The following is a 26,401-nucleotide window of genomic DNA, read 5'->3' as shown; positions in this document are numbered from 1 at the left end:
GAAAGAAAAAAGTTCACTACATAAATTAAGGGAAAGTAAGGGCTGACTACTCTAATCCTGATGGCTACTAAACCACAGCCTAAAGTCTAACTTATTGGGATGGGGGGCTCATTTCTATTCACCTCCCCAGGAGAGATGTACAGAAAAATGAGCAAAGATTCCTACTGTAATGGATGGCAGTGTACAGCCAGATAGTGTGGTACATCACCATGAGCTGAATCCCCCTCTCCATATAGTTTTAAGTATGAGAACCATTTGTACAAACTACAATGATGTGGGATAATATGGTGCACTCTGTGAACACACCAACGCATGTTTTGAAAAGCCACATTTTAAAGGCCTAAAAACCATTTATGCCAAGTGTCCCACATCACTGTAGCCCTTTCCTTTCTGCTCACTTACTCTTCATGTAGAATCAGGAGTGACAAATTTCCTCTCATGCCTACAATCTAAGTAAAGCAATTTATAATTTCAGTGGAGATAATGTAGCATTAAAACTTAAGCAGACTATTGGGTAACAATAAGCTTCACATTTTATTATCTGATGCAATGTAACCCAAAGTTATTAAGTGTTAAGCATCTGACATTATAGGACTACCTGAACTACTTACAGAATATTTAGATAGGACACTTATACAATTAGAAGGTAAGTGTACACACTCAATGTACAAGTCTAAAAAGCATGTACACTTACACATTAAGATTCCCTGGTTTAGATCAAGCGATTTTTTTAATGTATAAGTTATTTTAATTTTGGTGCAGGGAAGCACATCAGTCTGAATAAGAAATGTAACATTAGATTTACTCTAATACAGGGTTGTCCTACCCACAGCCCAGCCCGCCTGTAAATGTGGCCCAGTGGTTGTGGCAAGAAGGCAGCGCTGTTAATGAAAAAAAACTTACCTTGCGGTCACGTCAGCTCGTGCTCCAGCTCCTCCTCTGTGCGGCGCTCGCAGTGAATGTCGCAGGTGACATCACACCAGACATCCATTGCGCAGCACAGAGGAGTCACCCGCGCGAACTATCAGCAGCACTGAAAGATTATCCAGTATCTTATTGTTGTTCTTACTCTGAATTTGGACTTTATGCACCATGCAATTATGAACTAGCTGTGTTCTCTGTATGCATCTAATATAAATATTAAGACAATTGTATTAATATTTTAAACCATTTTAAATGTGCAGTGCTGAGTAGGGTGAAAATATCACCCACTGTTACCCTCATCGGAGGCTGCTCCATGAGCCATTTTTCCTGCCACCCTATCTTTAAATCTCTGTAGATTTCTATTAGTCCTCCTGATGCTACCTATATCGGTGACCATTTCATTATCATCATTTATTTATATAGCGCCACTAATTCCGCAGCGCTGTACAGAGAACTCATTCACATCAGTCCCTGCCCCATTGGAGCTTAGTCCAAATTCCCTACTATAGACACACACTCACAGACAGAGAGGGAGAGACTAGGGTCAATTTTTGATTGCAGCCAATTAACCTACCAGTATGGTTTTGGAGTGTGGGAGGAAACCCACACAAACACAGGGAGAACATACAAACTCCACACAGATAAGGCCACGGTCGGGAATTGAACTCATGACCCCAGTGCTGTGAGGCAGACGTGCTAACCACTAGGCCACTGTGCTGCCCGTTTCAAATTGGTCAATAAAAAAAAAGTGATTCATGGGTGCAGATAGAGGAAAAAAAAGTTTTTGGCATTTAATTCCCCAAACCCCACTAAGGGACAGATGCAGGTAAGTTAAATTGTAGCTGGTAATGGGACTACTGCTTTAATCATTATTCTGCAACAGGTTTCCTAACTAATTTCATTTCCAAGTAAGTTTAATATGTTAACTACGTTTTCTATGGTTTTTTGGGTGATCAGCTATCGTTAGTGTATTTTATGTGCGGCCCAAACCAACTTGTCGTCTTCCAATGTGGCCCAGGGAAGCTAAAAGGTTGGACACCCCTGGTCTAATACATTAACAGTTGTACACTACATAACTGGTTTCTTCTAAATAAGTTAAAGGCATACACTTGCAAAGGACCTTGTCAGTCTCCTTTGGAACATGCCCATGTTCATAGTCTGCTTTAAGTCTACATACTCTATTCATCTATTGTTGAATGAAAATGAAACAAACAAACATTGACTTGCATGCATCTGAGACAATTTGAAGAGGAAACACCGATATCTTTAATGGTTGAGTGAATGTGGCTTTTTCTAGCCTTCCCTGAACATGAAGTTATCCCACCCGAGCTGTTCCCTGGAATGAATACAACTCTGGAAATGGGGTCAGTTTGTTTTATTTGATTCTACCTTAATATTGGCATTAACCGGAACATACAACCACAGTAGACAATAAAAAGTATTCAAGACAACAGCAAAAAGTGATATCTAATGTTTATTCCATCCCCACCCCAAAACACTAATATATTCATGTAACTTTTTCATAAACTTAGAACTCATTACAAATCTGCTATACATGGAATGAGTTCACATCACCTAGGGGGTTTTATTTCTTCCTTATTAACTGCTGCCAATGAACATTCACTGTACCACTTACCAATTTTTTACAGCTAAAAAGTGGGATCACAGGACTTGTAAACCCATAATTTCTCTACTCGGTTTCCGTTCTCAGGATATACGCAAGAGGCATTACAGTGCAAATCACATTCTCAGTATTAAACTTAGGCACTTTGATGAAACAACAAGAAAACATAGCTGGTTCGCAACATTTAATCCAATCTGAATGATCTTTTTTCCAGAACCAATATTAACTTGAATGAGTACACTTTAGTGGAGGATGTTGTATAATTGTCTCCTGCTGAATTAGTTCCAGTTGTCATCTTACGTTCAGCAGGTTAACACATATCAATGTATTTATAAAGATTTCAAAATCTGTTGAACGGCAGGAGGTGGAATATTCTTCTGTCCTGCAATGGGAAAAAAAAATCCTTAAAATTAATTTTAAGTGAACACAATCAACACTGGTAAATTTAAATATATCTTAAAAAAAAATCAATTCTCTGTCTGAAATTAAAAATGGACCCATAAGCTACAGACAGATGTAGCAGTGTGCCTGATAAACAAGACAGGCAATGTCCTAGGAACTGCAGCCTCATGGATAGTTGACAGGTGCGCTTTAAATCCCACGGAATCTAGAGACTGACCAAGTACATCATGGGCAGCTCTACTACACCCTCATGCAACAGTTTGTACAGTAGCTTGTGTGACTATATAATACATCTTAGTAAGAAGGTTAATGTAAGTGTTTAAATATTGTAAGTCACCATGCAGAAGTTGATTCTGTTAAATATGGTTAAGCAACAATAGATCTTGTACACAAATACAATGTGTGATTTTACTGCTATATGGGTATTAATACCTTTTGTGTGTGCGCACACCAAGACTACCAACATAGATCTCATTTACCGTCCGGTGATGAATTCAGAAACAGTTCTAAGTATCCTTGTTCTAGGAGGGAAAAATATATATTAAACATGAAAATACATACAATAAAGTATCTGCAATATTTGCAGTAATCGTGATTGTAATAAACTGGTTGTTGTGAAGCCACAAGTCAGACACAATTAATCATTTTTCAAGCCAGACTAGGTCACAATAATGGCTTTTAAGAGCAGATAGATCACTAGTGAGGTGGACAACTAGAGAACTGCATTTGTTCATGAGGATTGATAAAACTAGATAACCTTTCATGCAGTCACTGAGGGAAATTTCAGACTAAACCCAAGATACCCCAGCCTGCAAATTATTTGTTGGTGCGTTGATTCAAGCTGTAGATGTACATGAAACAGATGGCAAGCATCAAATGTCTCAACAAAAACTGGGGATCAGTACAGAACAGTTTATAGTATTGCTTATAAATTTAACAAAGGGAATGTTTGTACTGTGTAACTCTGATTAAAGTAAATAGAGTATGTGTTTAACATAGTCATGGGGCGGCTGTATAATGATTTCTATTCCATGACAAGTTACAGTTTCTCATGATCTATCTTTCTTTCAAGTCACAAAACAAAATATCCCGATTAGCAATGCATATTAGAACTTTAAAGTTGAATTTCTATTAAGTAAACAGTGGTATCAACGTGTTCCCTACAATGCACAGATGAGTCATGGCAATTTACAGAGCAAAGCCATAAGACCAGACACAGATTGCAGCTACACTTACGCATATGGCATCTGTTTTTGGCCATGGCGGTTACAGCGTCCTCATGAGTTAAAAACCTTACAACAGCTTCCCCAGAAGCACCTCCAGCATCTGCACTGAACTCAATATTAATCTTCAATGGCATCACAGGATGGAAAAACTATTAAAAGAAAAAACAGTTATCACATCACTGTGTAGACAGCTATTGTTAATACATAGTTGTGTAAACTAACAGTGTCCTCCCTTTCTATGTGTATTGTAATAACCAAACTGCATGGCCATAAATATCTACACAAGAAGTTTGCTAGCCATCATTAACTTACATTTGCAATATCTTGCCCAGAAGCTTGGAATGGAATTCCTCGAATGTGGATATCATGGACTGGCGATACAACTGTGAAATCATTAGCATCCATAGACTTTCCAGACATTTCCTTACCATAATCTGGAGGGGTAAACAGTTTTCTTGATTAGTCAAAATGGGGGACAAACATTTTCTACATCGCTTATTAAAAACACAAGTAGTAGCAAAGGAACCAAGATTTTGGAGCTCTCAATGCAGTTAAGTAGAACTAAAATTAAATTAGAGTAACTGATGCATCTGTCTCTTTAGCAGTTAGAATAGGCATACAGGAAATCACAGAAGCTGTTCACTGCGCAATATTTCAGTGAACGTAAATCCCAAATTGCAGGTCACCAACTTGTTTAATAACCCACCAAATTTTTTAAATTTTTTTTACTGCTGAGCAGTTATTTTAAACGTATGCTTTTTTTTGTAACGGGAGGTGTAGTAACCCTTTATGTGCTTGAGGTTTAGAAAAATTCTCATTAGAAGGATCAGGCTAACCTTTAAGATTGATTTACATAACTGTTTCCCATTCAAAATAATATTTTATCCATGACAAGTGCAGCTATTAAATTTATACCTTATTTAAACTGAATTTCATAATGAGTTTAATAAGTAATTTCATAAATAAGGAAAAAATAAGAACATTTAATAAGTGCAACAAATTTAAACCACCAATTAAACCAAGAGGTTAAAACTAGTTTCAATTAGAGCAGACTAGACATCAGAGACTACATTAATAAAATTTACATGTAGTTCTCATAAGATATTTGACCACCACAGTTGTGTTTCTGTGCAAAATAGTCTGAAAAATACCAGAAGGGGGGAAATAAATTATGAATAAAATATATATATTAATTTTATGTTGCTGAGAAAGTGAATCTTATGTGCTTATTTGGGGGTCAGCATTCTGTACACTTAACAGCCATATGCTTGGCATTCTAAGGGTTAAAGAAGATAGTGTCATTAACGGATCATTTGATGGGGAAAAAAATATCGGTAGCATCTCACCATTCATATGATTGTTCTCGCTTGACATATCAACTTGTCTGTCTTTGTTTTCATTATTATGAGGATTGTTTGGATCATAAAGGTCTTTCATGGTCTGATCAAATGCTTTTCTTCTTCTAATGGGAAAATTAGCACTCTGAGTTTCGCTTCTTCTGCTTGGAAAAATTTCAATGTACCTGACAGTGGAGAGATACCATTAAAAAAAAAAATCAAAGATCAATAGCAAGAAGCCTTAACTCCTCCAAATCCAGGATGGCTTGTACTTAAAGGACTAGAGCGGTTTTAAAATGTTATGCTGTGACTCCTAAGTTCTTTTCTATTCATCTTTGTCTATGCACACATTGTTATAGGAATATAATAGATTATAGGAACATGACATTTTCTTGACTCAAATAGAAAAATTATATTTTTAACTATGGAAATGTCCCCTTTAAGTACTCCCCATATCAAAACACCAGATACAATACAATGCATATGGTTTACAATTTAAAGGTTATAAATCAGCCAAAATTGAGGCTATTCATTAAGGTTGACAAAGTTTTTTTTCTTCACCTCTATGCTAACATATTTTTAGATTTTTAATTTACATTATTGCTAATCAAAAAAAATAAATAAAAAATCATGATTTGTTGAAAACCGTACATGAAGCAATAGAAGAATCATCTGTGTTTACAATGTGCAAGAGATGTTACAGTCAATGAGTTAACGGTTTGAGCGACCCTTATTGTATATGTTGCTCTCAGGCCTATTGCTAGATACCAGCTGTGACAGTTTTTGGACTCTTCACATAAGGTATCGGACCTATCTGAATTCAGCATAACACAGGCAAACTAGGTATGTTAACCAGTTGCTGCCAATTACCTGCTGCCTATTTCCTGCTTGTGTCTCAAAAGTGCCTGTTCTGCATGTTCTTGAGAAAGAAACTGTACAAATGCTTCCCCCGATTTGCGTCCCCTCTGGTCAAAGACAAAAGTAATACCTTCATTGGCTATGGACAGACCTGTAAGAACACACATCATTAAGAAATATACATTATAATGGAGAAACTTTTTTTTTTCTTATTTAGAGAAAAACCCCATCAGGTCTACTGCCCAAGAGTCTCTCTATAGCAATCAATGACCTATTTGAGCAGCTACTTTGTTCAAATGTCGAAGGTGAACAAAAGGAATCAATGTCCTGAAAACACGCTAGAAAGATAGCCCCATGTTTTATTGAAAGCCCTGATTCAAGGAAAATGCAACTCCATTCATGGACTGCCTACTCAAACAAATGGGTTAACTTTTCTTACCTAGACAAAACAAGTAGTATGTAGCAGCTTCTATTCTATTAATGGATGCAAACATGTAAAAACGGGATTTATACTTACGATAAATCTTTTTCTCTTTCATCCATCTGGGGGACACTCCTTAACCATGGGGTTGAGTCGGGGGGAGGAGTCTGGCACCCAAAGAGTTAACTTTTTTCAGCTGACAGCATATCACCCCTGCCAATTCCCACATACCTCAGTTTGATTACAAAAGCCATTAGGAAGATAGGCCAATCAACCAAGACACACCACTCAACAGAGGGGGTAGTGGAGACAAAACAACGAAAAGACGGGGGGGGGGGGGGGGGGGGGAATCGAAGTGTCCCCCAGATGGACTCAGAGAAAAAGATTTATTGCAAGTATAAATCCCGTTTTCTCTTTCATCCATCTGGGGGACAGTCCTTAACCATGGGGACTTACAAAAGCAATCCCTCTGAAGGGTGGGACCGCTCTGATCTCCTTGCACGCAGAACACTACGGCCAAAGGAGGCGTCCCCAGACGCAAATATATTAAATTGGTAGAATTTCGTAAAGGTATGGACGGAGGACCAGATGGTGGCTGCTCTGCATAGCTGGTCCGCCATGGCTTCATTACGAGCCGCCCAAGACGCCCCAACCGACCGGGTAGAATGGGCAACAATACGTTTCGGCACAGGGAGATTAATACGGACATAAGCCTCCCTGATAGTCAGGGTAAGCCATCTGGCAATAGTTTGCTTAGATGCTGGCCATTCCCGTTTGGAAAAGTCAAACACAAATAGAGACTTTGTCTTACGTATCTTTGCAGATCTCTTAACATATTCTGATTTGACAGAAGCCAGCGAGGTAATTTTTTCCAAAACCTGAAGTGAGCTGGACCCATGAATTCTATCACGATATTCTGGACCTACTCCTCTACCGAGGACCCTGTCTGCTGCCGGGCAAACCCAAGCAGCCGTCCTCCCACCCCACCCTCTGGAACCAGAGGTGGGTGGTAGTCATGCCGCTGGTCTATCCGGCAGCTTGGCAGAAGAAGCTCTCCGCGCCACAGGGGCAAAGGATGACCTTCCCCTACGGGACTGTCTCCTAGATTCCACAGCCCCTGGATCGGTAGTCTGGCCTCTGCCAAACCCGCCCCTGTAAGGAGGCTGTCTGAAAGAACTAAACCTAGGCCTAGCCCTAGGTCTTGGAGTATTTACAGGCAAGGATGTCTTCTTGCCCCCTGAAGCCTGTAAAATCCAAGAGTCTAATTCTGGACCAAATAACATCCCACCCGTATACGGGATGGATTCTAATGATTGTTTAGACTCTGAATCCGCATTCCAAGCCCTTAACCATAATGCCCATCTAGCTACTACAGCTGTAGCTGAAATAGACGAAGCTATGGAGGCCGAATTATGGGCCGCTTCATACACATAGCCTGCTGCCTCCCTTAGCTGCATGGCCAGAGGCAGTAAATCTGAATCCTGCAAGGCAGACTAACTGCCCTGCCCAGACTTCCATGGCCCCAGCTACCCAGGTAGAGGACAATGCTGGCCTGAGGCTAATACCGGCGGCCGAGAAGATCGACTTCAGCAGGGATTCTAATTTCTTGTCAGTCGCGTCCTGTAAGGTCGCTGACCCGGGTACAGGTAGTGTAGTCTGACGAACCAATCTCGCCACAGGTGTATCTACCTTTGCCACCTGTTCCCAACGGGTCATATCCTCCTCCTGAAGGGGATACAATACGCCAAACTTCCTTGGCATAGAGAACCTTTTATCTGGATATTTCCAAGAGGCCTCTACAGTATCCCTCAACTCAACTGAGGGAGGGAACATGACCACCTGCTTAGAAGCCTTCTTAAAGAGGGAGCGGTCCAAAGACTTCGTCTCCTCTACTTCAGCAAACCCCAGGGTCTGACGAACTGCTCTTACCAGATCGTCCATACCCTGGTGCCTAGTTTCCTTCTGACTCTATAATGGACACATCTGAATCGTCCAACAATTCCCCCTCCTCCTCTGAGGAACTCTCTGAGTCTGACACTGACCACAGCGCTTTAGCTGTTTGTCTAGGGCAGCACAGTGGCCTAGTGGTTAGCACATCTGCCTCACAGCACTGGGGTCATGAGTTCAATTCCCGACCATGGCCTTATCTGTGTGGAGTTTGTATGTTCTCCCTGTGTTTGCGTGGGTTTCCTCCGGGTGCTCCGGTTTCCTCCCACACTCCAAAAAAAACATACTGGTAGGTTAATTGGCTGCAATCAAAAAATTGACCCTAGTCTCTGTCTGTCTCCCTCTCTGTCTGTCTTTGTGTGAGTGTGTGTATATATTAGGGAATTTAGACTGTAAGCTCCAATGGGGCAGGGACTGATGTGAATGAGTTCTCTGTACAGCGCTGCGGAATTAGTGGCGCTATATAAATAAATGATGATGATGTCTACGTCTTTTAACACTACGCTTGTGTCTGGGGTTCTCCAGTAGATGGGTAAGCCGGTCCAGGCTTTTAGCCACCGCTGACCAACCCACCTCTCCCATCTGGGAAACCCCCGGGAGGGCTGGGGAGGGAAATACACCGACCCCTGGGGAAAATGACTCATCTATCATTCCTACTGTTATACCCTGAGAAACCACAGATGTAGCTGGGATCTCAACTGGTTTAGATAACAGATTTACAAGGGTATTAACTCCCTGTGTTAAGGCAGCCGCCCACTCAGGAGGATCTACCGTTATGGTGGAGGTGTCTATAGGCTGTTTCACAGGAGCCACAGTGCAGGCTGCACAGAGCCCCCCCCTGATCCAGCCGTTCACTTGTTAGTTTAACATTACATTTTGAACAGACATTATGTTTGGTACGTGTTTTGCTTTTATCTGCCATCACAAGATAAGAAAAACTAAATCACGTTTCAAAATTCACAAACACTTCTCCAATTTATCAGAAAATACAGATTAGGTTATATTAACATATCATAGTATTTCTGATTTAAATAAGACAGGCTTGGAGAACTTTATAGTTTTCTCATAAACAACAGTTCTCTCAACACATCATTGTCTTATAATATACATGTCTACACATGCACACACATACACACAGAAGAAAATAAAAGTGATACTCAGCGGGGAAGATATGTGTCAACAGTGCACTTCTCTTCAAATGACTGCTGCAACTGTCCTCCTTTTGAAGCTTGGCGCCAAAAAGGGATCTTCCACGTGCTCACTCAGCGGGAGAGGGGAAGAGGTGTTTCTCAACACATTCCCCTACCACTGGAATCTCCTTCTGTGTCTCTGCTAACAGTGATTTCCCCAATCTACTTAGGTGAAATCCTGTTGCTTTATCTTTCTCACATTTTGCTACCACACCGCAAAAATACAGGTACATATTTATCTATGAACCAGTCAAAAGATAGTATTTCTGTTCCTTTTCCTCTATATAGAGAGTATAAGGTATATTTTTTTTAGTCAAGCTGAAAGGCTGCAGCAGGTTTTTCAGTAATGACTGCAATTAGCACAGAACACCTGGGCCCATTTAGCATTACATTTGGAACAGACAATATGTTTGGCACGCCCAAACACTTCCACAAGTTTTATCAGAAAATACAGACTAGGTTATTTAACATATCATAGTATTTCTGATTAAATAAGACAGGTTTGGAGAACTTTATAGTTTTCCTTAAACACAGTTCTCTCAACACCTCATAGTCTTATAATACAAATGCATATACAGAAGAAACAAAGTGATACTTAGCGTGGAAGATATGTGTCAACAGTGCACTTCTCTTCAAATGACTGCTACAACTGTCCTCCTTTTGAAGCTTGGCGCCAAAAAGGGATCTTCCACGTGCTCAGTCAGCAGGGGGGGGGGGGGGGGGGGGGGGGGGGGGGGGGGGTTCTGGGAGCGGTGTTCCTCAAACACATTCCCCTTCCACTGGCTCTCCTTCTGTGTTGTTTACCTTAACAGCGTTTTGCCCTTTCGCTTATATTAGGGGAAAACCTGTTAGAATGTGTTCCCCGCTAGCGCTACTCAAAGCGTGCCATCCTCAAAAATTCACTGCCATCCCCATGGGAGGAGGAACTTGGTATACTCCAGCTGGCTTCCGGGGAACCTCAGCAGTAAAGGCGCTCTCTGCCTAATGGCAGCGCCCGCCCTGCAACAGCGGGGAGAGTCTCTTGCAGACTGCTTCCCGCTGTGAGAAGCGCTTCTTACCTCTGTCAGCGGGGCCGCCGCCGCCCCCCCCCCCCCCCCGACAGGCGCTTCTCCCACGAGTCAGCTCCATTTGCACGGAGCCTCTCGCCACTGCCAAAAGAAAAAAAACTGCAAAAGAAAAGGAAAAAACCTATAACCAGTGAACCCTGTTCACTGTCTCTCTTGGAGCTCTTCAGGTGCAACCTTCTTCCAAGGGCACCCAATTCAAACTGAGGTATGTGGGAATTGGCGGGGGTGATATGCTGTCAGCTGAAAAAAAGTTAACTCTTTGGGTGCCAGACTCATCCCCCCGACTCAACCCCATGGTTGAGGAGTGTCCCCCAGATGGATGAAAGAGAAAATTCTTCGTGCAGAATAACAGTATGCACATACATCAAAATGCACAAATAATTCCAGCTAAAAACTATTCACATATCAACTTATGAAAACTGAAGAGTTTCAATGTCTGGTGCCTCCATCGCTTCAATGATTCCTATTCCCAGGATGAGTTTTAAATGAAAAAAAAAAAAAAGATCTCAATAAAGACATTGATAACCACTGTCAAATCAGTGTCTGTTTTATACATTCTTAGAACTAAAAAAAAATGTACAAGTATTTATATAGTTAAATAATCCGATAATAGCTTTGTAATTAATCATGGAAAAATAAATTGAAGTTAGCTTCCTGTTAACCAACCTCCCCTCAGCGTTATGTATGAAATGCGATGCTAATCACACCACACCCAAACACTCCTACTGAAAACACAAACCACTGCGAGACAAGTCTGATTGTGAGTAGCTTTTTCTCCCCCCGGAACTTAAACAAAAAAATACTTGAATTCTACTCTGCCCCCGAAGCTCACCTGTCCAAATTTTGTGCGTTACACTTCTCACAATTAATAAACATGCTTTACGGCCATTTTGTTGATACTGCACAACTATATATTTGCTTTTAATCCTGAGAAATACTATGCACAGCAGAAAAGCTCAAATCAAAAAAACAAAAAAAACGGAAAGTATTCACAGCACTTCTTCCACATTTTTGTTTTGTGACAGCCTTGTTCCAAAGTGGAATAAATTCCTTTTTGCCTTCAAAATTCTACACACAATACCCCATAATGACAATGTGAAAAAAGTTTGAAATTTTTGTAAATTTATTAAAGATAAAAAACTAAGAAATTACATCTACATAAGTATTCACAGCCTTTGCTCAATACTTTGTTGATGCACCTTTGGCAGCAATTACAGCCTCAAGTCTTTTTGAATATAATGCCACAAGCTTGGCACATCTATCATTGAGCAGTTTCACCCATTTCTCTTTGCAGCACCTCTCAAGCTCCATCAGGTTGGATGGGAAGCGTCGGTGCACAACCATTTTCGGATCTCTCCAGAGATGTTCAATCGGACTCAAGTCTGGGCTCTGGCTGGGCCACTCAAGGACATTTACAGAGTTGTCCTGAAGCCAATCCTTTAATATCTTGACTGTGTGCTTCAGGTCATTGTCCTGCTGAAAAATGAACAGTCACCCCAGTCTGAGGTCAAGAGTACTCTGGAGCAGGTTTTCATCCAGGATGTCTCTGTACATTGCTGCATTCATCTTTCCCTCTATCTTGACTAGTCTCCCAGTTCCTGCCGCTGAAAAACATCCCCACAGCATGATGCTGCCACCACCATGCTTCACTGTAGGGATGGTATTGGCCTGGTGATGAGTGGTGCCTAGTTTCCTCCAAACATAACGTCTGGCATTCATGCCAAAGAGTTCAATCCTTGTCTCATCAGACCAGAGAATTTTGTTTCTCATGGTCTGAGAGTCCTTCAGGTGCATTTTGGCAAACTTGGATTGCTGCAGAGCTGGTTGTAGAGAGAGGAGAACCTTCCAGAAGGACAGAGGAATACTGTAGCTCTAATAGAGTGACCATTGGTTCTTGGTCACTTCCCTGTCTAGGGCCCTTCTCCCCCGATCGCTCAGTCTAGACGGCCGGCCAGCTCTAGGAAGAGTCCTGGTGGTTCCGAACTTCTTCCATTTACGGATAATGGAGGCCACTGTGCTCAGTGGGACCTTCAAAGAAGCAGATTTTTTCCTGTACCCTTCCCAAGATTTGTGCCTAAAGATAATCCTGTCTCAGAGGTCTACAGACAATTCTTTGACTTTGTGCTTGGTTTTTCTCTGACATGCGCTGTCAAGTGTGGGACCTTATGTAGACAGGTGTGTGCCTTTGCAAATCATGTCCAATCAATCCACAGGTGGACTCCAATTAAGTTGTAGGAACATCTCAAGGATGATCACTGGAAACAGGATGCACCTGAGCGCAATTTGGAGCTTCATGGCAAAGGCTGTGAATACTTATGTACATGCGATTTTATTTTTTATTTTTAATAAATTTGCAAAAATATCAAACTTTTTGTATGCTTTCAGGAGTGTTGTGTTCCATCTCCTTTATGTACCATTCCCCTCTTTTCTTCTGTACCCCTTTTGAAAAACGATAAAAATGTTACTGGTTTAAAAAAAAAAAAAATCAAACTTTTTTCACGTTGTCATTATGGTGTATTGTGTGTAGAATTTTGAGGGAAAAAAGGGAATTTATTGCATTTTTGAATAAGGCTGTAACATAAAATGTGGAAAAAGTGAAGCGCTGTGAATCCTTTCCAGATGCACTGTACACACAAAAAAAAAAAAAAAATCATGTCAAGTTTACAACTGCAAATTATACAATATAAAATAAATAAATCACCTGAAAAGAAATTGACAATGTCTTGTTCACTACAGCTATATGGAAGACCACGGAGTCGCACTGTGCTATCATTTGGGGTCGCAGACATTGATTGTACAGCTTGGGAAAGAGAGGACTGTGTCGTGGGTGACATAACAGCTTGCAGTCTTTGCAACAGTGACTCTGCATCTTTCGGGCTCATTTCAAACACTGCAAAAAAGGAATTCAGCTAGTGAAAAGCAGATACCATTTGAACATACTCTATTAACACATAATGTCTGCAGTGTTCTCCCCAGGACCTCCACCAGGCTGTTTTTACCACCCAACTTCTACTAACGCAGAACACTCAGAGTTGCTCTCTCTAAGCTCGTGTACTGTAATGCATCGTTAACGCTTGTCTGCATTTGCTGTAGTGTCTGAATTTTATTTTATTACACTCACTAGATGACTATACTAAGAAACTTACTAGAATGGGAACAATGGATTAATAGAAGGAGAAAGGGGAAATCTGGAGCGTTTGAAATATGAGCAGCACATGTAACACTGAATACTGAACAATGTACGATTAGCCCGATTGCGACTGCTACAAATTAGTAACATTGCATTTTCCAACTGAAATGTCAGAGGGTGCAAAGAAACGATAGACTGTTATAAATACTAAAGGAAGACTGAGTGACAATCTAGGGTACATGAAATATCCTACTGTACATGAAGCCTGAGAAGAACAGAGAATATTGTGAACAGGGGAAACACTCATACCTACACATTGCACAGGGAAACAGCAGCATAATGAGATATGGTTTGAAAGCAATATGCAACAAGAAAACAGTGACAGAATATCTTACACTATTTAAAACACTGAAAAGTGTAAACTTAGCCTGTGGAACTGAAAGTTATTCTGCTGGCATGGATATTTACTTAAGTGTGGGCAAAACCACCAAGTTGGCGCACCCGGCTACTTCTTAAAGCCCTGCGGCTGGCAATAGTTTCTGTGGAGAACACTGGTCTGTATTAGATTAGTAAAAGTTGATCTTTTTATAATGTACACTGATATTAAGGAAGCTCTGTTAAAGAGGAAAAAAAGAAAGATGTACATACACTTTTTAAAAATAGAACCATACTTGCTTCTATTTATAATAAAAAGGTATTTTTGTGCTCTCCCATCAATTTTTTTTATCCAAAGCAAATAGGGGTAAACACATTATTAGGCCCAAATTCTACCATCTACAATTCCACCTTATTACTTACCGTAGCTTACATCATATCTCAGATTACCATTACACAAACAAGGATAAAAACCTCTAGAACATTTGCTGGATGAACAAATTGGCACTACTGAGGTACCATAATGAACAAAATACAAAGATCCTATGAAGAATATGATGTAGTTATTTGGCAGAAGCAGTTTCTCCAAATGGTGAAGTATGCCTTCCTAATGGCTGTATCATTCCAAAGAAGCGAAACCTTTTTTGTAGCTTTCAAATCAAGAACAGACTACAAACAATGCAATGCCTCAAAGAAATGTACACACAACCTTTACATGACCTTCAGCTAGAACAGTACCAACTTCTTGTTCTCACTGTAGAACACTGAGAAGAACAGTCTGACAAGAACACTATCCCAAAACGGTGGTCAGCAACACAATCACCTGGAATGTGAGGAAGGATTCAGAAGAGGAAACAGATACACAAAAAAGAACCTCAGGAGTATCTCAGGATGCCTTAATCAGAAACCTCTACACTTGGCTGAACCTCTGTCCATCTGGACCCTGAATGCCACTGCCCTATAACAGTGACATTCACAGTGTCTATTCACAAAATCACAGATAATCTTGGATATTAACCTGGAACTTAAACGAACAGTGTCTAACCCTACAAACAATAGCAAATACAGGTCATTCCTGCTAAAACGCAGTCGTCCAAGGTGCCGCCCTGCCATGAGAGAATTTCACCTGGGTCAGATGAGCAAACCGTTCCCAGTTCAGAAACAGGTGTTGTGACTTGTATCGCTCCTTCAGAGAAGATTCAGCCGACGGCCTCGGATGAAATTGAAAATAATGTAAGGTCTATTCCCACCACCATCATGAATTACTTTAGATTATAACCGGAATAATCAAATTGGGAGGAGGGGGGGAATAAAGCCCGTCCAAGTATTCTCTATATGTTAATGCTGTGTTTTTTTTCTATTCAACAAAAATGGTGGATGGTATCAGAGAACTTCAGTATTGATCACTCATCCATGTCATGGCAGAACCCAAACTGCCAACTGAAGGACTGGGCCTTTGGCAGCAACATGTCCAAGTACAGGATAATTATGCTCCCTGACACTGCAGAAGCATTGCCATGGACATGATAACCTTCATGAAAGCCAGAGAGGTATAAGACTCATGAATTGGTAACAAGCTTTCTGGAAGGTGAAAAATAGAAACCAGACATCTAGATGAATGAAAATGTGAAGGTATCTCGCATCTCTAATTTCCATGGATGCTAAAAACTCCTCCTGACCTAGGGATTAAATGGTTGGTCAAACTGATTCCATCTTGTGCTGAAAAGAATTGTCTCGGAGGATACAGATTGAGAACTGGATATTAAGACCTATCTGTGTGTTAACACAAAGAACAAGGATGAATAGAAAACATCCTGGTTTGCGAGAACACAAAGATGATCTGGGACTTAATAGTGCTGTTCTTCCTGAAGAAGATGGCTGGGCTTTTGAGAACTAATCTGCGTCTTGCCATTTTAATTGGCTTAAAAAAAAACAAAAAACAGTTTAGAAGATGTTGAGGAGCTTCAACCATGTGAATTTTTTAAATTTCATCTTTCTATTTTTTCCTTCCCAAAGAATGAAGGGTGAAACAGGACTTTTAAGGTTGAACATCTACAGACCCGATCTTCAGTTACGGCAGTTGCAGTGTATATTGCCTGTTGGCTAAAGAACAAGCTGCTAGCGTAGCAGGGTCCAGGGCTACATCAATCACATATATTGCCATTTCTTATAAATAACTTCTTAATTCCATATGAAACAAGTCTCTTTAAAAAAACAAACGAAAAAAAAAAAACATTTTGCAGTCCATCCAGCAACAGAGAGGCCATTATATCTACTGCCTTGGTAACCCAAGTCTAATGACAGAACAGTAGGCAGAGCAGAAAATAATGAAAATGTTCTTTAGCAGCCCTTCTATCCGTTTACTCAGACTGTTTCCTGATACAGCTTCCATTCAGGATGCTATGTTGGAATGCACCTTTGTGACAGATAAGCTCCCAAAGCAGATAAGAGAAACAAATGCAAACCTATTGAATAGTGAGTTCTACATTTACCACCAGAAAATTCTATACATTCATCCCTTAATATTTACAGTAATCAAATAAAATGGAAGTGAGAAAGACAAGGTTTGCTTTCCCAAATGAACGCTATCTCCTTTATTTTAAATAACTAGTCTGTGCTACAGGTATCTAGTATATTAGCCTATCAACAGATATGGCTATCTATAGCAGGATCATATAACTCACCATCAATAAATTATTCCTCCTCCATACCTTATGAGTAAAACAATCACAGAACTAACATTTAACCTAACTCTTTTGCCTGCAGAGACGTGCACAATGCAGAGTGTGGGCCGTGGGCTTAGACCATCTGGGCTATCAGTCTAACAGCCACAGTCGTTAAGTTTACCATGAACTGTAATAAAAATCTGGCATAGGACTGAGGATTTATCAATACTAGAACAAGGTCAACAGAATATCTGGAAAGTGAAGCAAAATGTTTCTGCCAATAACTTGTCCAACTCTGGACCAGGAAGGGTTTAGATAGAAACTCGTTATCCAGCTGCGAGTATACGACAGAAAACTATTAAAGTTTGGAGCAGTCTTAATTGGTTCAGATAGGAGGTCCTCAGGCTAGGGAAACACAAAGGATTATGACAAGGGAAAACAATGCATTGAGTCTTCCCTTCACAGGAGTGATTAAAAAGGAGCAGCTGCACTGCCTCATGTTATTTTTTCCCTTCCCATTCAAGGATGAGAACGGAGAGCACAACACTTATTGCTGGATGTCTGCTATTTAATAGAAGCTGTGGTAGGAGGGATAAATAACTGAAATTGCTATTAATATCTAGCGCAGCGACTACAAACGATGTTGCTCTGACACTGGGATGCAGGCTTTGTTTTGATCAAAATATGAACAAATACCTCATATTGTCATTTTACTGGACACACAGATATGCAGTGCTAATGATAAGCGCTGGCAACTGTCTTTGTTTTGTATACCTGTAGCTGGTACCATATATAATATGGGATTAACCAAGCACTTGTTTATGTCTCCTCTCTTTTGAAGCACCATGAACTGAAAAGACTGTACATGCACATACCTTTCTTAATGTGCAGTTTAAAAAGTAAGGGGTTTCCCCTCCTTTGCTCTCTGCACTGGGGACCAACATTATAAAACCAGGCCAGAAATGAGATTTCTTCCTGCAGGGATTAACTATACACATACGAGGGTGCACTATTATGCAGAACTCCCTCTAAGTTTTCTAAATGTAGTTTTGTTTACAGAACATAGCTGCACCCCCCAACCACCCTTTGATTTCCTTTACAGTGCCCTAAAATTTGAGCAATTATCTTTTCTGTTCTTACCAAGGCACGGACTAGAATCCCAGAGCTATAGTATGTAGTAGTATTAAGATGGAAGAAGCAAGTAGCTCAAATGATCAGATTTTTATGTGTGTGTGTTTAAGTCTGTTAAGACCTCTAAGGTGCTTTTGGATGTTTTAGATTTGTTATTCTTCCCATTGCTTGGGATTTTTCTCCTGATTTTGCACTGCCCATCTATAGGGCATAGTTCAAGTCATGGTATAATGAAGGTCCAGTTACATACAGAATATCCCACATTTGAGCTTGTAAGTGCAATAGACAACAGAGTGAGCTATTTTGTGGGATGAACCAGTATTCAGTTTATGCATCCACTAAAAACCAGTGACATTACTGAGATAATGACCAAATCTGAAAGGTTGCATTGTCATAAAGATAAGCACAGCCCAAAAACATTGTTGCTTCTACCAGGTGTATGTGAGGAGTGCATTTTAATTTCAATTGTGGCATATTCTACTGAAGTGCAGTTGTGCTTTAATGAAGAAGTGCAATTGGATTGTGTGCACAGTATCCGAATACCAAGTAACCAGGATGGTGCAGTACAGCTGAATGTCTACACAGCAATCAACATTGTTCCTCACCCACAAACTGATCTGCATAGCATGGATTGCCAACAGCTGCAAGTAAATCCAAAATGACAGCAAATTGGAGTGTATGTTTTTCCCCTCTCAAAGCACCGAAAATACTCTACCTCCCTACCAACAACAGCATTTATAAAGGGAGGGCAATTGGAGCTGCAGGGGAATATGAGATTATTTTCTTCAAGCAGCAACTTAGCACATTGGTGAAACACTGGGCCAACTGAGAAAATGTAGTTTACATAACGGATGTAAACCTCAAGCTATAGCAAATACTTTTGTGTTAAGGAAAAAGCCAAATAATATAGTCTCTTCAGTAGACTTGAAAGGAACAGTGGCTCATGTGATCATATGCTGCCAAATCTAATGCGATATTCAGCTATGGGCTTCTGAACCCATCCATTTTAAATGTTTGCTAGAAGCTCTTTAGTGTTGCAGCTGTTAAAAGTAGAAATCTGATCAGCAACAGTGAAGAATTACTTGGGTTTTGGATTAATATTATTGTTGATTTGTATGATGGTGAAGAAAAGACAAATTGGATAAATGTAAACACACCAGCATATAGTGGCAATGGGTAATCTAGCTTGCTCACCTTCCACATAGCGCTGCCCCAAGTACCTTTTGTGCTGTTCTAATGCTTTTGCCAAGTCATCTGCTGACTCAAGCTCTATGACTGCATCTCCTCGTGGCTTGCCATCTCTGTTAAACATGAAATGCACCCCATCTTCACCATTCCGTATATTGCAACCTGAAAAGTGAAATAGCAACTCAGATCATGGTCCAAAGGAAATGTTCATAAGCAAATCATGTAGTCAAAAAAGGTTTAATGCTACACCAAATATACACCCAAGGATGAGCAACTTTTAAAACTGTTGCTGGATTACAGCTGAATAAATCCAGCATATATCCATATATGAATTCCCACTCATGATTTAGATAAATATGTGTAACACTTATAGTATTTTGTATATTAGTAAATAGTTTGCAGCTAAACACGATAAGCTCATTGTGGGCAATATGAAGAGTGCAGAGAACACCTGGAGCAAGGGTGGGGTTAGTTGTATTGTGGGCAGTGTAATCAGTGACCATTTGATAGAGGAAGAAGTGTTTCAGATAGAGTAGGAACTGCAATGTCTGCCATAAAAAAGGTTTGTCCTAAAATGGACATTTTAGTGAAACACAGTTACTGATAACTATTCATATCAGAGCGATAAAGATAAGCACGGTGACGTAGTGGTTAGCACTTCTGCCTTACAGCACTGGGGTCATGAGTTCAATTCCCAACCATCACCTTATCTGTGAGGAGTTTGTATGTTCTCCCAGTGTTTGCGTGGGTTTCCTCCGGGTGCTTCGGTTTCCTCCCACACTACAAAAACATACTGGTAGGTTAATTGGCTGCTAAATTGACCCTAGTCTGTCTATGTGTGTGTTAGGGAATTTAGACTGTAAGCCCCAATCGGGCAGGGACTGATGCGAGCGAGTTCTCTGTACAGCGCGCTGCGGAATTAGTGGCGCTATAATAATAAAGGTGATGATGATTATATCTTTCATAACAGTTTACTCATTTACTCAAATGGTCCAAGTGCTTATTTTTCCCAATGTCATTTCATGAATTACACTGCGCGATCTGTGTGCAAAGACATACCAGAGAAAAAATTAACCACATCTTCAGCAGTGCAAGACCATGGCAGTCCTCTAGCACGCACAATGAACATCTCGTTTCGTTCTTTGCCTACAGCCTCTTTTTCATACTCTGGTAAGGCAGGATATTCGTTTACATATGAACTCTGCTGATCCTGAAAGAAAAGAAGAATACTAAGTAGTGTGGTTGTACAGTGAGAAACAATGGTGAAGTTCCATGCAAGCAAGATGTTGAAATACCTAAATTTTTATATCCCAATAAACCCAAGTCCATTGGCTATGTACAAAAATATATAGTAGAAGTTAACGAAAAAAGCAGGGGCCACAGAAAGCCAGCCAGGATTACATCTAGCCAGAGGGACACTCAAGTTAGTTATGCAAGATCCTAGCAAAAGGTACTAATATGGCAGCCACTCCACCTTCAAAACATATCTCAAACGGAATACACCCTCTTTCTGTACAGACCACACCCCCAGAATATACTCTTCTTATATTCCGACCACACAGATCATGGAGACCTAATGTCATATTTCCAGGAGTCCAATAGCTGTAATGTAGCAACTAGGAAGAAAATATTGCCAGTGCATCTATCACCCACATTTTACAACATAAAATATTAAAAATACTTCTATATTGAATGTGCGAAGTGATGAGTGGGGGGGTAACCAGCAACAACAAAAATTAATAAGAAGTCAGCATTTAGCAGGTGGGGCACACCATACTTAGCAAGGACAAGAAAAAAAAAACCCTCTGCAATGTTGTATAGACAGGTCACATTAAAGAACAGCATAGTGCCCACACTATTCTATACCAGTTAACCCACAACATATGCAGTATAACATTGCCTACACCACCTCTTCAGAAGCCAGTGACCACTAGGAACTGTCTCCTACCTTAGTCCCTATACATCCTATAAATATCATTCTACTGGGATTGTGGTGAATGTATAAGTGTGACTTCAGTTGCAGTTACATAAGAATATGCACTGAAAGCCAGTACTGTTTCCTGGCTCATGCACTGAAGAGCACGCAGTTGTGGGCAGCCTACTGCAAATGCTGGGATGGGGATTCTGTAGAGTACAAATGGGAGGGCATGTGCCAGTCACCACAGCACATTCATCGTCACCCTGGCAACAAGGATTTCTCCAGCTCTGAGCTGTTGCTCATCATAGCGTTGTCTTCATGGCTTATATCACCCAGTATGTGCCAGGATCTGTGACGTAAAACCTCCTTAAACAGAAGGTTTAGAGCCTCCAGGTCAACTGAAATTAGAAAATTGTCTAGTAGTAGATGGACATAGTACCTCATCCCCCAAGGAAAAATACCATCTGTCATCAATTTCATGAAGATCCATGGAGCTGTAAAGTCTAAACGTCAAAAACTGGAAAGGTCTCAAGCTTGTACCAAATACTGCAGTTCTTAAATATTTCTGATTTTCTGGATGAATTGGAATAGGGTTGCAAGCATCCTTAAAGTGCAGGGTGACAATTAAGAGACTTGTTTTTATGATTCTCAATGGAAGATAATGTACATTTTCTGTTTTTGTGTATGGAATTAAAATTTAGAAATTGACCTAGAACTACCATTTGTTTCCTGACCAGGAACACTGTATAATAAATGCCATGATCTCAGTTTATGTGGAACTTATATTAGGTCATACGTTTGTAGCTTCCTACAATATGAACTATGGACAGCCTTAGGGTTCTACAAGTTTCCTTAAACTTCACAAGGAGAAGAGGTCTGGCTTCTTACTGCTTGTCCCTCCCCTTATGCCAGTCCAGCCCTGAGGCCCTTACTAGACCAGGGGTGAGAACTGGCTCTACAGAAACTGGGTGCATGAATTTAGCTTTGTTTCTATGTTGTGGGAGTGAAGAGAGAAGGTCCATCATCTAATTTCAGTAACATCAACCAGCAGAGCTTCTATCCTCACAAGAATGATGGATCTACGGCTTCATTCTGCTTGACCCTTCTTGTGAGAGTACCTCCACAAGAAACCATCCATTGTTGAGATGTTTCCTGCCAGAGGTCTCTACCTAGCAAATATAGCATCAACATCCCATTACCTGCAGGACCCTGTGCCACGCACTGCAGGAAAAACAGCACTTGTAGCCCAACATACACATTCAGAACATGCCAACTCCCACCTGCCACCAGCTAGTCCGAAAACAATAACAAAACTAGGATTCCCACAGAAGGGGAAAGAAAAAAAAAATACCTAAGGAAGGGCACAATCTCATGGTCTGTGCAGTCATCAGAATTATATGGAAAATTGTACTAATGTACAACATTTTATAGGTTTAACCAAAACTTTTCCACAAAAGAGAATAGCATTGTTTCTCCAACTTTATTTATTTTACAGACAGTATGTTTACTGACTGGAATGATGTATTCCAGCTCCTCCAGAAATGGCTAAAAGATCAAGGAAGAACTAAATGAGAGCTACAGTACTCCAACCACATCCATGAAAAGCGCAACTGTGCCTTAGGAAAACACAAGCAAGTACAGTTGGCACGATAGAGGAAATGGAAAACATATCTGGTTGAAGCTGTAGTATGTCAGAGTAACAATAACTTCTAGGTCAGTACAAAGATTGCTGCGACCGCTTTCCATTTTTACTATTTTATAGTCAGGAGAAGAAATTTGTATGCTAATGGTTAATGCCATGAATTTACCATTTCTCTACTTTCCTATGTATTTCTTTCTTTGAAATATTGGCAGGGGATGAGTGATGCATTGATACACTGGTAAAATGAAATATTAACAAAAGCGCTTCAACAGAACCAATCCAATGTCCAAATAATCACCGCTGAACACAACATAGTCAAGGCAAACCACACAACTAGTACTTAAATTTTCAGTATTTATCCTTTACCAGTCTCATATGGCGATCAGAACAAACACACACTTTATATATACATACACCCCCTTTGTTTTTATGTCAAACTGATTAAAGCTAGATAATTGAAAGGTACAAGAGCAAGACTTTCAAATTGGAACTTGACAAAAAAAAAAAAAAGTTGGTCATGATAGAAGTGTATAACTGAATATTTGGAGACCTTAAAAATGATTTTACACACCACTGGACTAGACCATGTGCGATTTCCTTAAACAGCCAGCAATTCTGGTCACATCATGTCACTACACAGAACAGCTAGTTTCACAGAACCTTCACAACTACAGCATACCCAAACTTAAGGAAAGAAAATAAAAATAAGTCAGAGTTTAGCTCCTGAGGTTCTTCACAAAAAAGACATTCTGTTTAGGCAGACATCAAGTCATTGAGCTTCAGTATTAGCATGTCCTACTGCTGAAGTAGCACATCTTATCTCCTCAGAGCTTATAAAGACATAACACAAATACTTAACCCCACAGCAAATTCTGTATCTAAAATGGGATTGAAAGAAACTGGTGCTATTAACCAGGGGATATACTGAATGCCCTGTAATCTCATTCAAATCTGGAATCTAGACCATCTGGATCAAGAATCCTCACTATTCCAAATATTGCTGTAAAAGCAGAGCATATGTCTTTAATACCAAATAGGTAGCAAAATCAAGGTTTGAGGTTCTGAAGATCAAAATATCAATTCAGTTCAAAGTTAAATAGAAAAACTTGACTGAATGGTACATTTGTGTCAGGTTACCAAATCGGTATTCCTTATGTTTAGGGTCATAAATTCTGCAACACAAACTTCCTGATTAACCATGCTCTCCTTTCTCTCACCAAAACATCTTCACTACCTTCCATTGAATTACCTACTTCAGGTCCAGTCACCTCAGTTCTGAACAACTGCCAATAATCGTTGTCTGCTGCTGGTCTGGTTTCTCTGAACATCCTCAGACATCTGCCACTCTGTCAGAAGCAGCAGCCATGGAAAAAAGTGCAGACAATGGAGCAGTAGGATACCTGTATAAAGGTGGCAGCAACTCCAATGGGCCACACCAGTTCAATACCAGAGAGAAAACAGAGCATTGGCTACAGTTGTTCAGGGGAAGAGAATGGCTAATCTCCTATTCTGCTATTTAATAAAGGATATTAAATGTGAGAAGTACTCCAGCCTGGAAGTCTGGAGAGAAGGAGTGGAAGAATGGCAGACAATGGTTAATGATGTTGTAGAGTTTATGGCACTAAACTTCATGATTACCGTATTTTAATCGCATTTATTGAGTTATTAATCTGTAATAAAATACAAACGTTAAATAGACTATTATTTGGCTAACTGCTTTAGTGGCAGGGGGTATTAAGAGAAACATAGTTGTGTGCTTGCCAATCTGTCGTGAGATGATACCCCTGTCCTGGGCTCCAGCATGGGATCATTACCTGGCTGATGCTGGTGCAGAACGACCTCTCCAGCCTTCTGCTCTCCTGCCCAGGACCCCACACTCTCCCCGCCCGCCCCACGCAGCTCTGCTGCTCGGGCCTTCCTCTCCACAGCAGTGCGGCTCCCCGGCCCCTCAGCAGAAGCTGAGCTATCGAGGCTCTGATGACTCTGCAGCTCCCGGCCATGCAGAGGAAGGGCATACACCTCACCCGGAAACCTAGGAGAGGAGCTCACCAAAGACCAGCCGACGACACCACCAGCCTGAAACAGGAAGCAGAACTACAACTCCCAGCAACCAGCTCCTCATACTTCACCAATGACAACACGTGGGAGGCCGCATAGACTACAACTCCCAGAAACCTTATCCTGGTGCCGACCAATCCGAGGCAACGACAAGAAAGACGTGAGAGCGTACTACACGTTCCGGCATACACACTGGGCAACGTAAGCGTGGGAGGCCAAGACTACATCTCCCATGATACACCGCTCCGTGCGGCTCCTACTGAGTCCTGGTTATCACATGGAGAGCACGGTCATTGTGACATTGTTCTGGTCACTTGACCTTTCCTCGTCCCACCTGGTGTTATTAGCCCCAAAGAAGTCATCATAGGTGTTTATTATATAGTGTACGCATAAATACATTTATATTCAACGTTGCTTATTATTGTCATCACCACAAGCAGAACCTGTATAACAGGGATGCTACATTAATTTGTACAGATGAGGATCAGAGCCGAAGATATATAGAGGATTAGAGTTTAAATGAAGGAAGGATACTGTAGGCTTGAATGTCTCATTTGTAAAAGTTTATTTGCTTGAGAACAGAGTAACCAAAACACTTTATTTGACAGCAATGGTAGAATTAGTTTAGTATACAAGCCTCCAATAAGCATTTTTCCACATCCTTGTTTACACACATAGCTTGTAATTGAAACAGTGTGCATACTGTATATATTAAGTGGCACGTTTATCTTGCACATTTGCTTTTACCGAATAGTAAATAAACAAAATGCTCAGATCTGTTTTGAAATTATTATTATTATTATTTAAATTATTACGCTTTATTTTTATGTAGCACATTTTTCTTTACACATAATTTGTTACGAACAATTCCCTTGGCCATTCGGGCATTCAAACCAGTCCATTGTGCCTGAGACAGGAGAAGACAAAGTGACTTGTCCAAGGTCATAGGGAAGTGAAAATGGATTAAAATTTATATCTACAACTGTAGTCTAGAAACATACAGCTGAAATTTTCGTCCTGATCTGCATGCCAATTAATGCGTACACACTATACATACATACATATTTTAAAAGATTCACCCACAGATCTGTGCTCTTCAACTGTCATTACCATTGGCTGAAAAGATCATGGGATATATTTGCCAAACTGCAGGATTGAAAAATTATAGATGTTGTCTATAGCAACCAATCAGATTCTAGCTATCATTTTGTAGAATGTACTAAATAAATGTTAACTAGAATCTGATTGGTTGCTATAGGCAATATCTCCACTTTTTCAAAAGTTTAATAAGTATACC

The 26,401-nt window shown here is 40.4% G+C and overlaps 1 protein-coding gene across 2 annotated transcripts; it reads right to left on the bottom strand.

Annotated features, from left to right (window-relative positions):
• Nucleotides 1-2,380: 2,380 nt before the first annotated feature.
• GRSF1 (G-rich RNA sequence binding factor 1) lies at nucleotides 2,381-25,197 on the bottom strand. 2 transcript variants are annotated; one of them, XM_075202497.1, is made up of 10 exons: nucleotides 25,096-25,197; nucleotides 20,546-20,696; nucleotides 19,493-19,648; nucleotides 13,698-13,886; nucleotides 6,384-6,522; nucleotides 5,523-5,698; nucleotides 4,489-4,610; nucleotides 4,187-4,325; nucleotides 3,383-3,471; nucleotides 2,381-2,930 (listed from the first exon to the last, which is right to left on the bottom strand). In XM_075202497.1, the coding sequence occupies exons 2-9, from the start codon at nucleotides 20,613-20,615 to the stop codon at nucleotides 3,422-3,424; spliced, it is 1,041 nt and encodes a 346-aa protein (XP_075058598.1). In that variant the 5' UTR covers nucleotides 20,616-20,696; nucleotides 25,096-25,197; the 3' UTR covers nucleotides 2,381-2,930; nucleotides 3,383-3,421. The 2 variants fall into 2 exon arrangements, with proteins under 2 accessions (XP_075058598.1, XP_075058589.1); XM_075202488.1 differs by lacking the exon at nucleotides 25,096-25,197 and adding an exon at nucleotides 24,861-25,089.
• Between the last annotated feature and the right edge of the window lie 1,204 nt (nucleotides 25,198-26,401).

The sequence above is a fragment of the Mixophyes fleayi genome, chromosome 1, assembly GCF_038048845.1.
Source record: "Mixophyes fleayi isolate aMixFle1 chromosome 1, aMixFle1.hap1, whole genome shotgun sequence".
Lineage (NCBI taxonomy): Eukaryota > Metazoa > Chordata > Amphibia > Anura > Limnodynastidae > Mixophyes > Mixophyes fleayi.
Note: the sequence above shows the minus strand (reverse complement) of the source record. Positions and strands in the feature narration are given on the sequence as shown.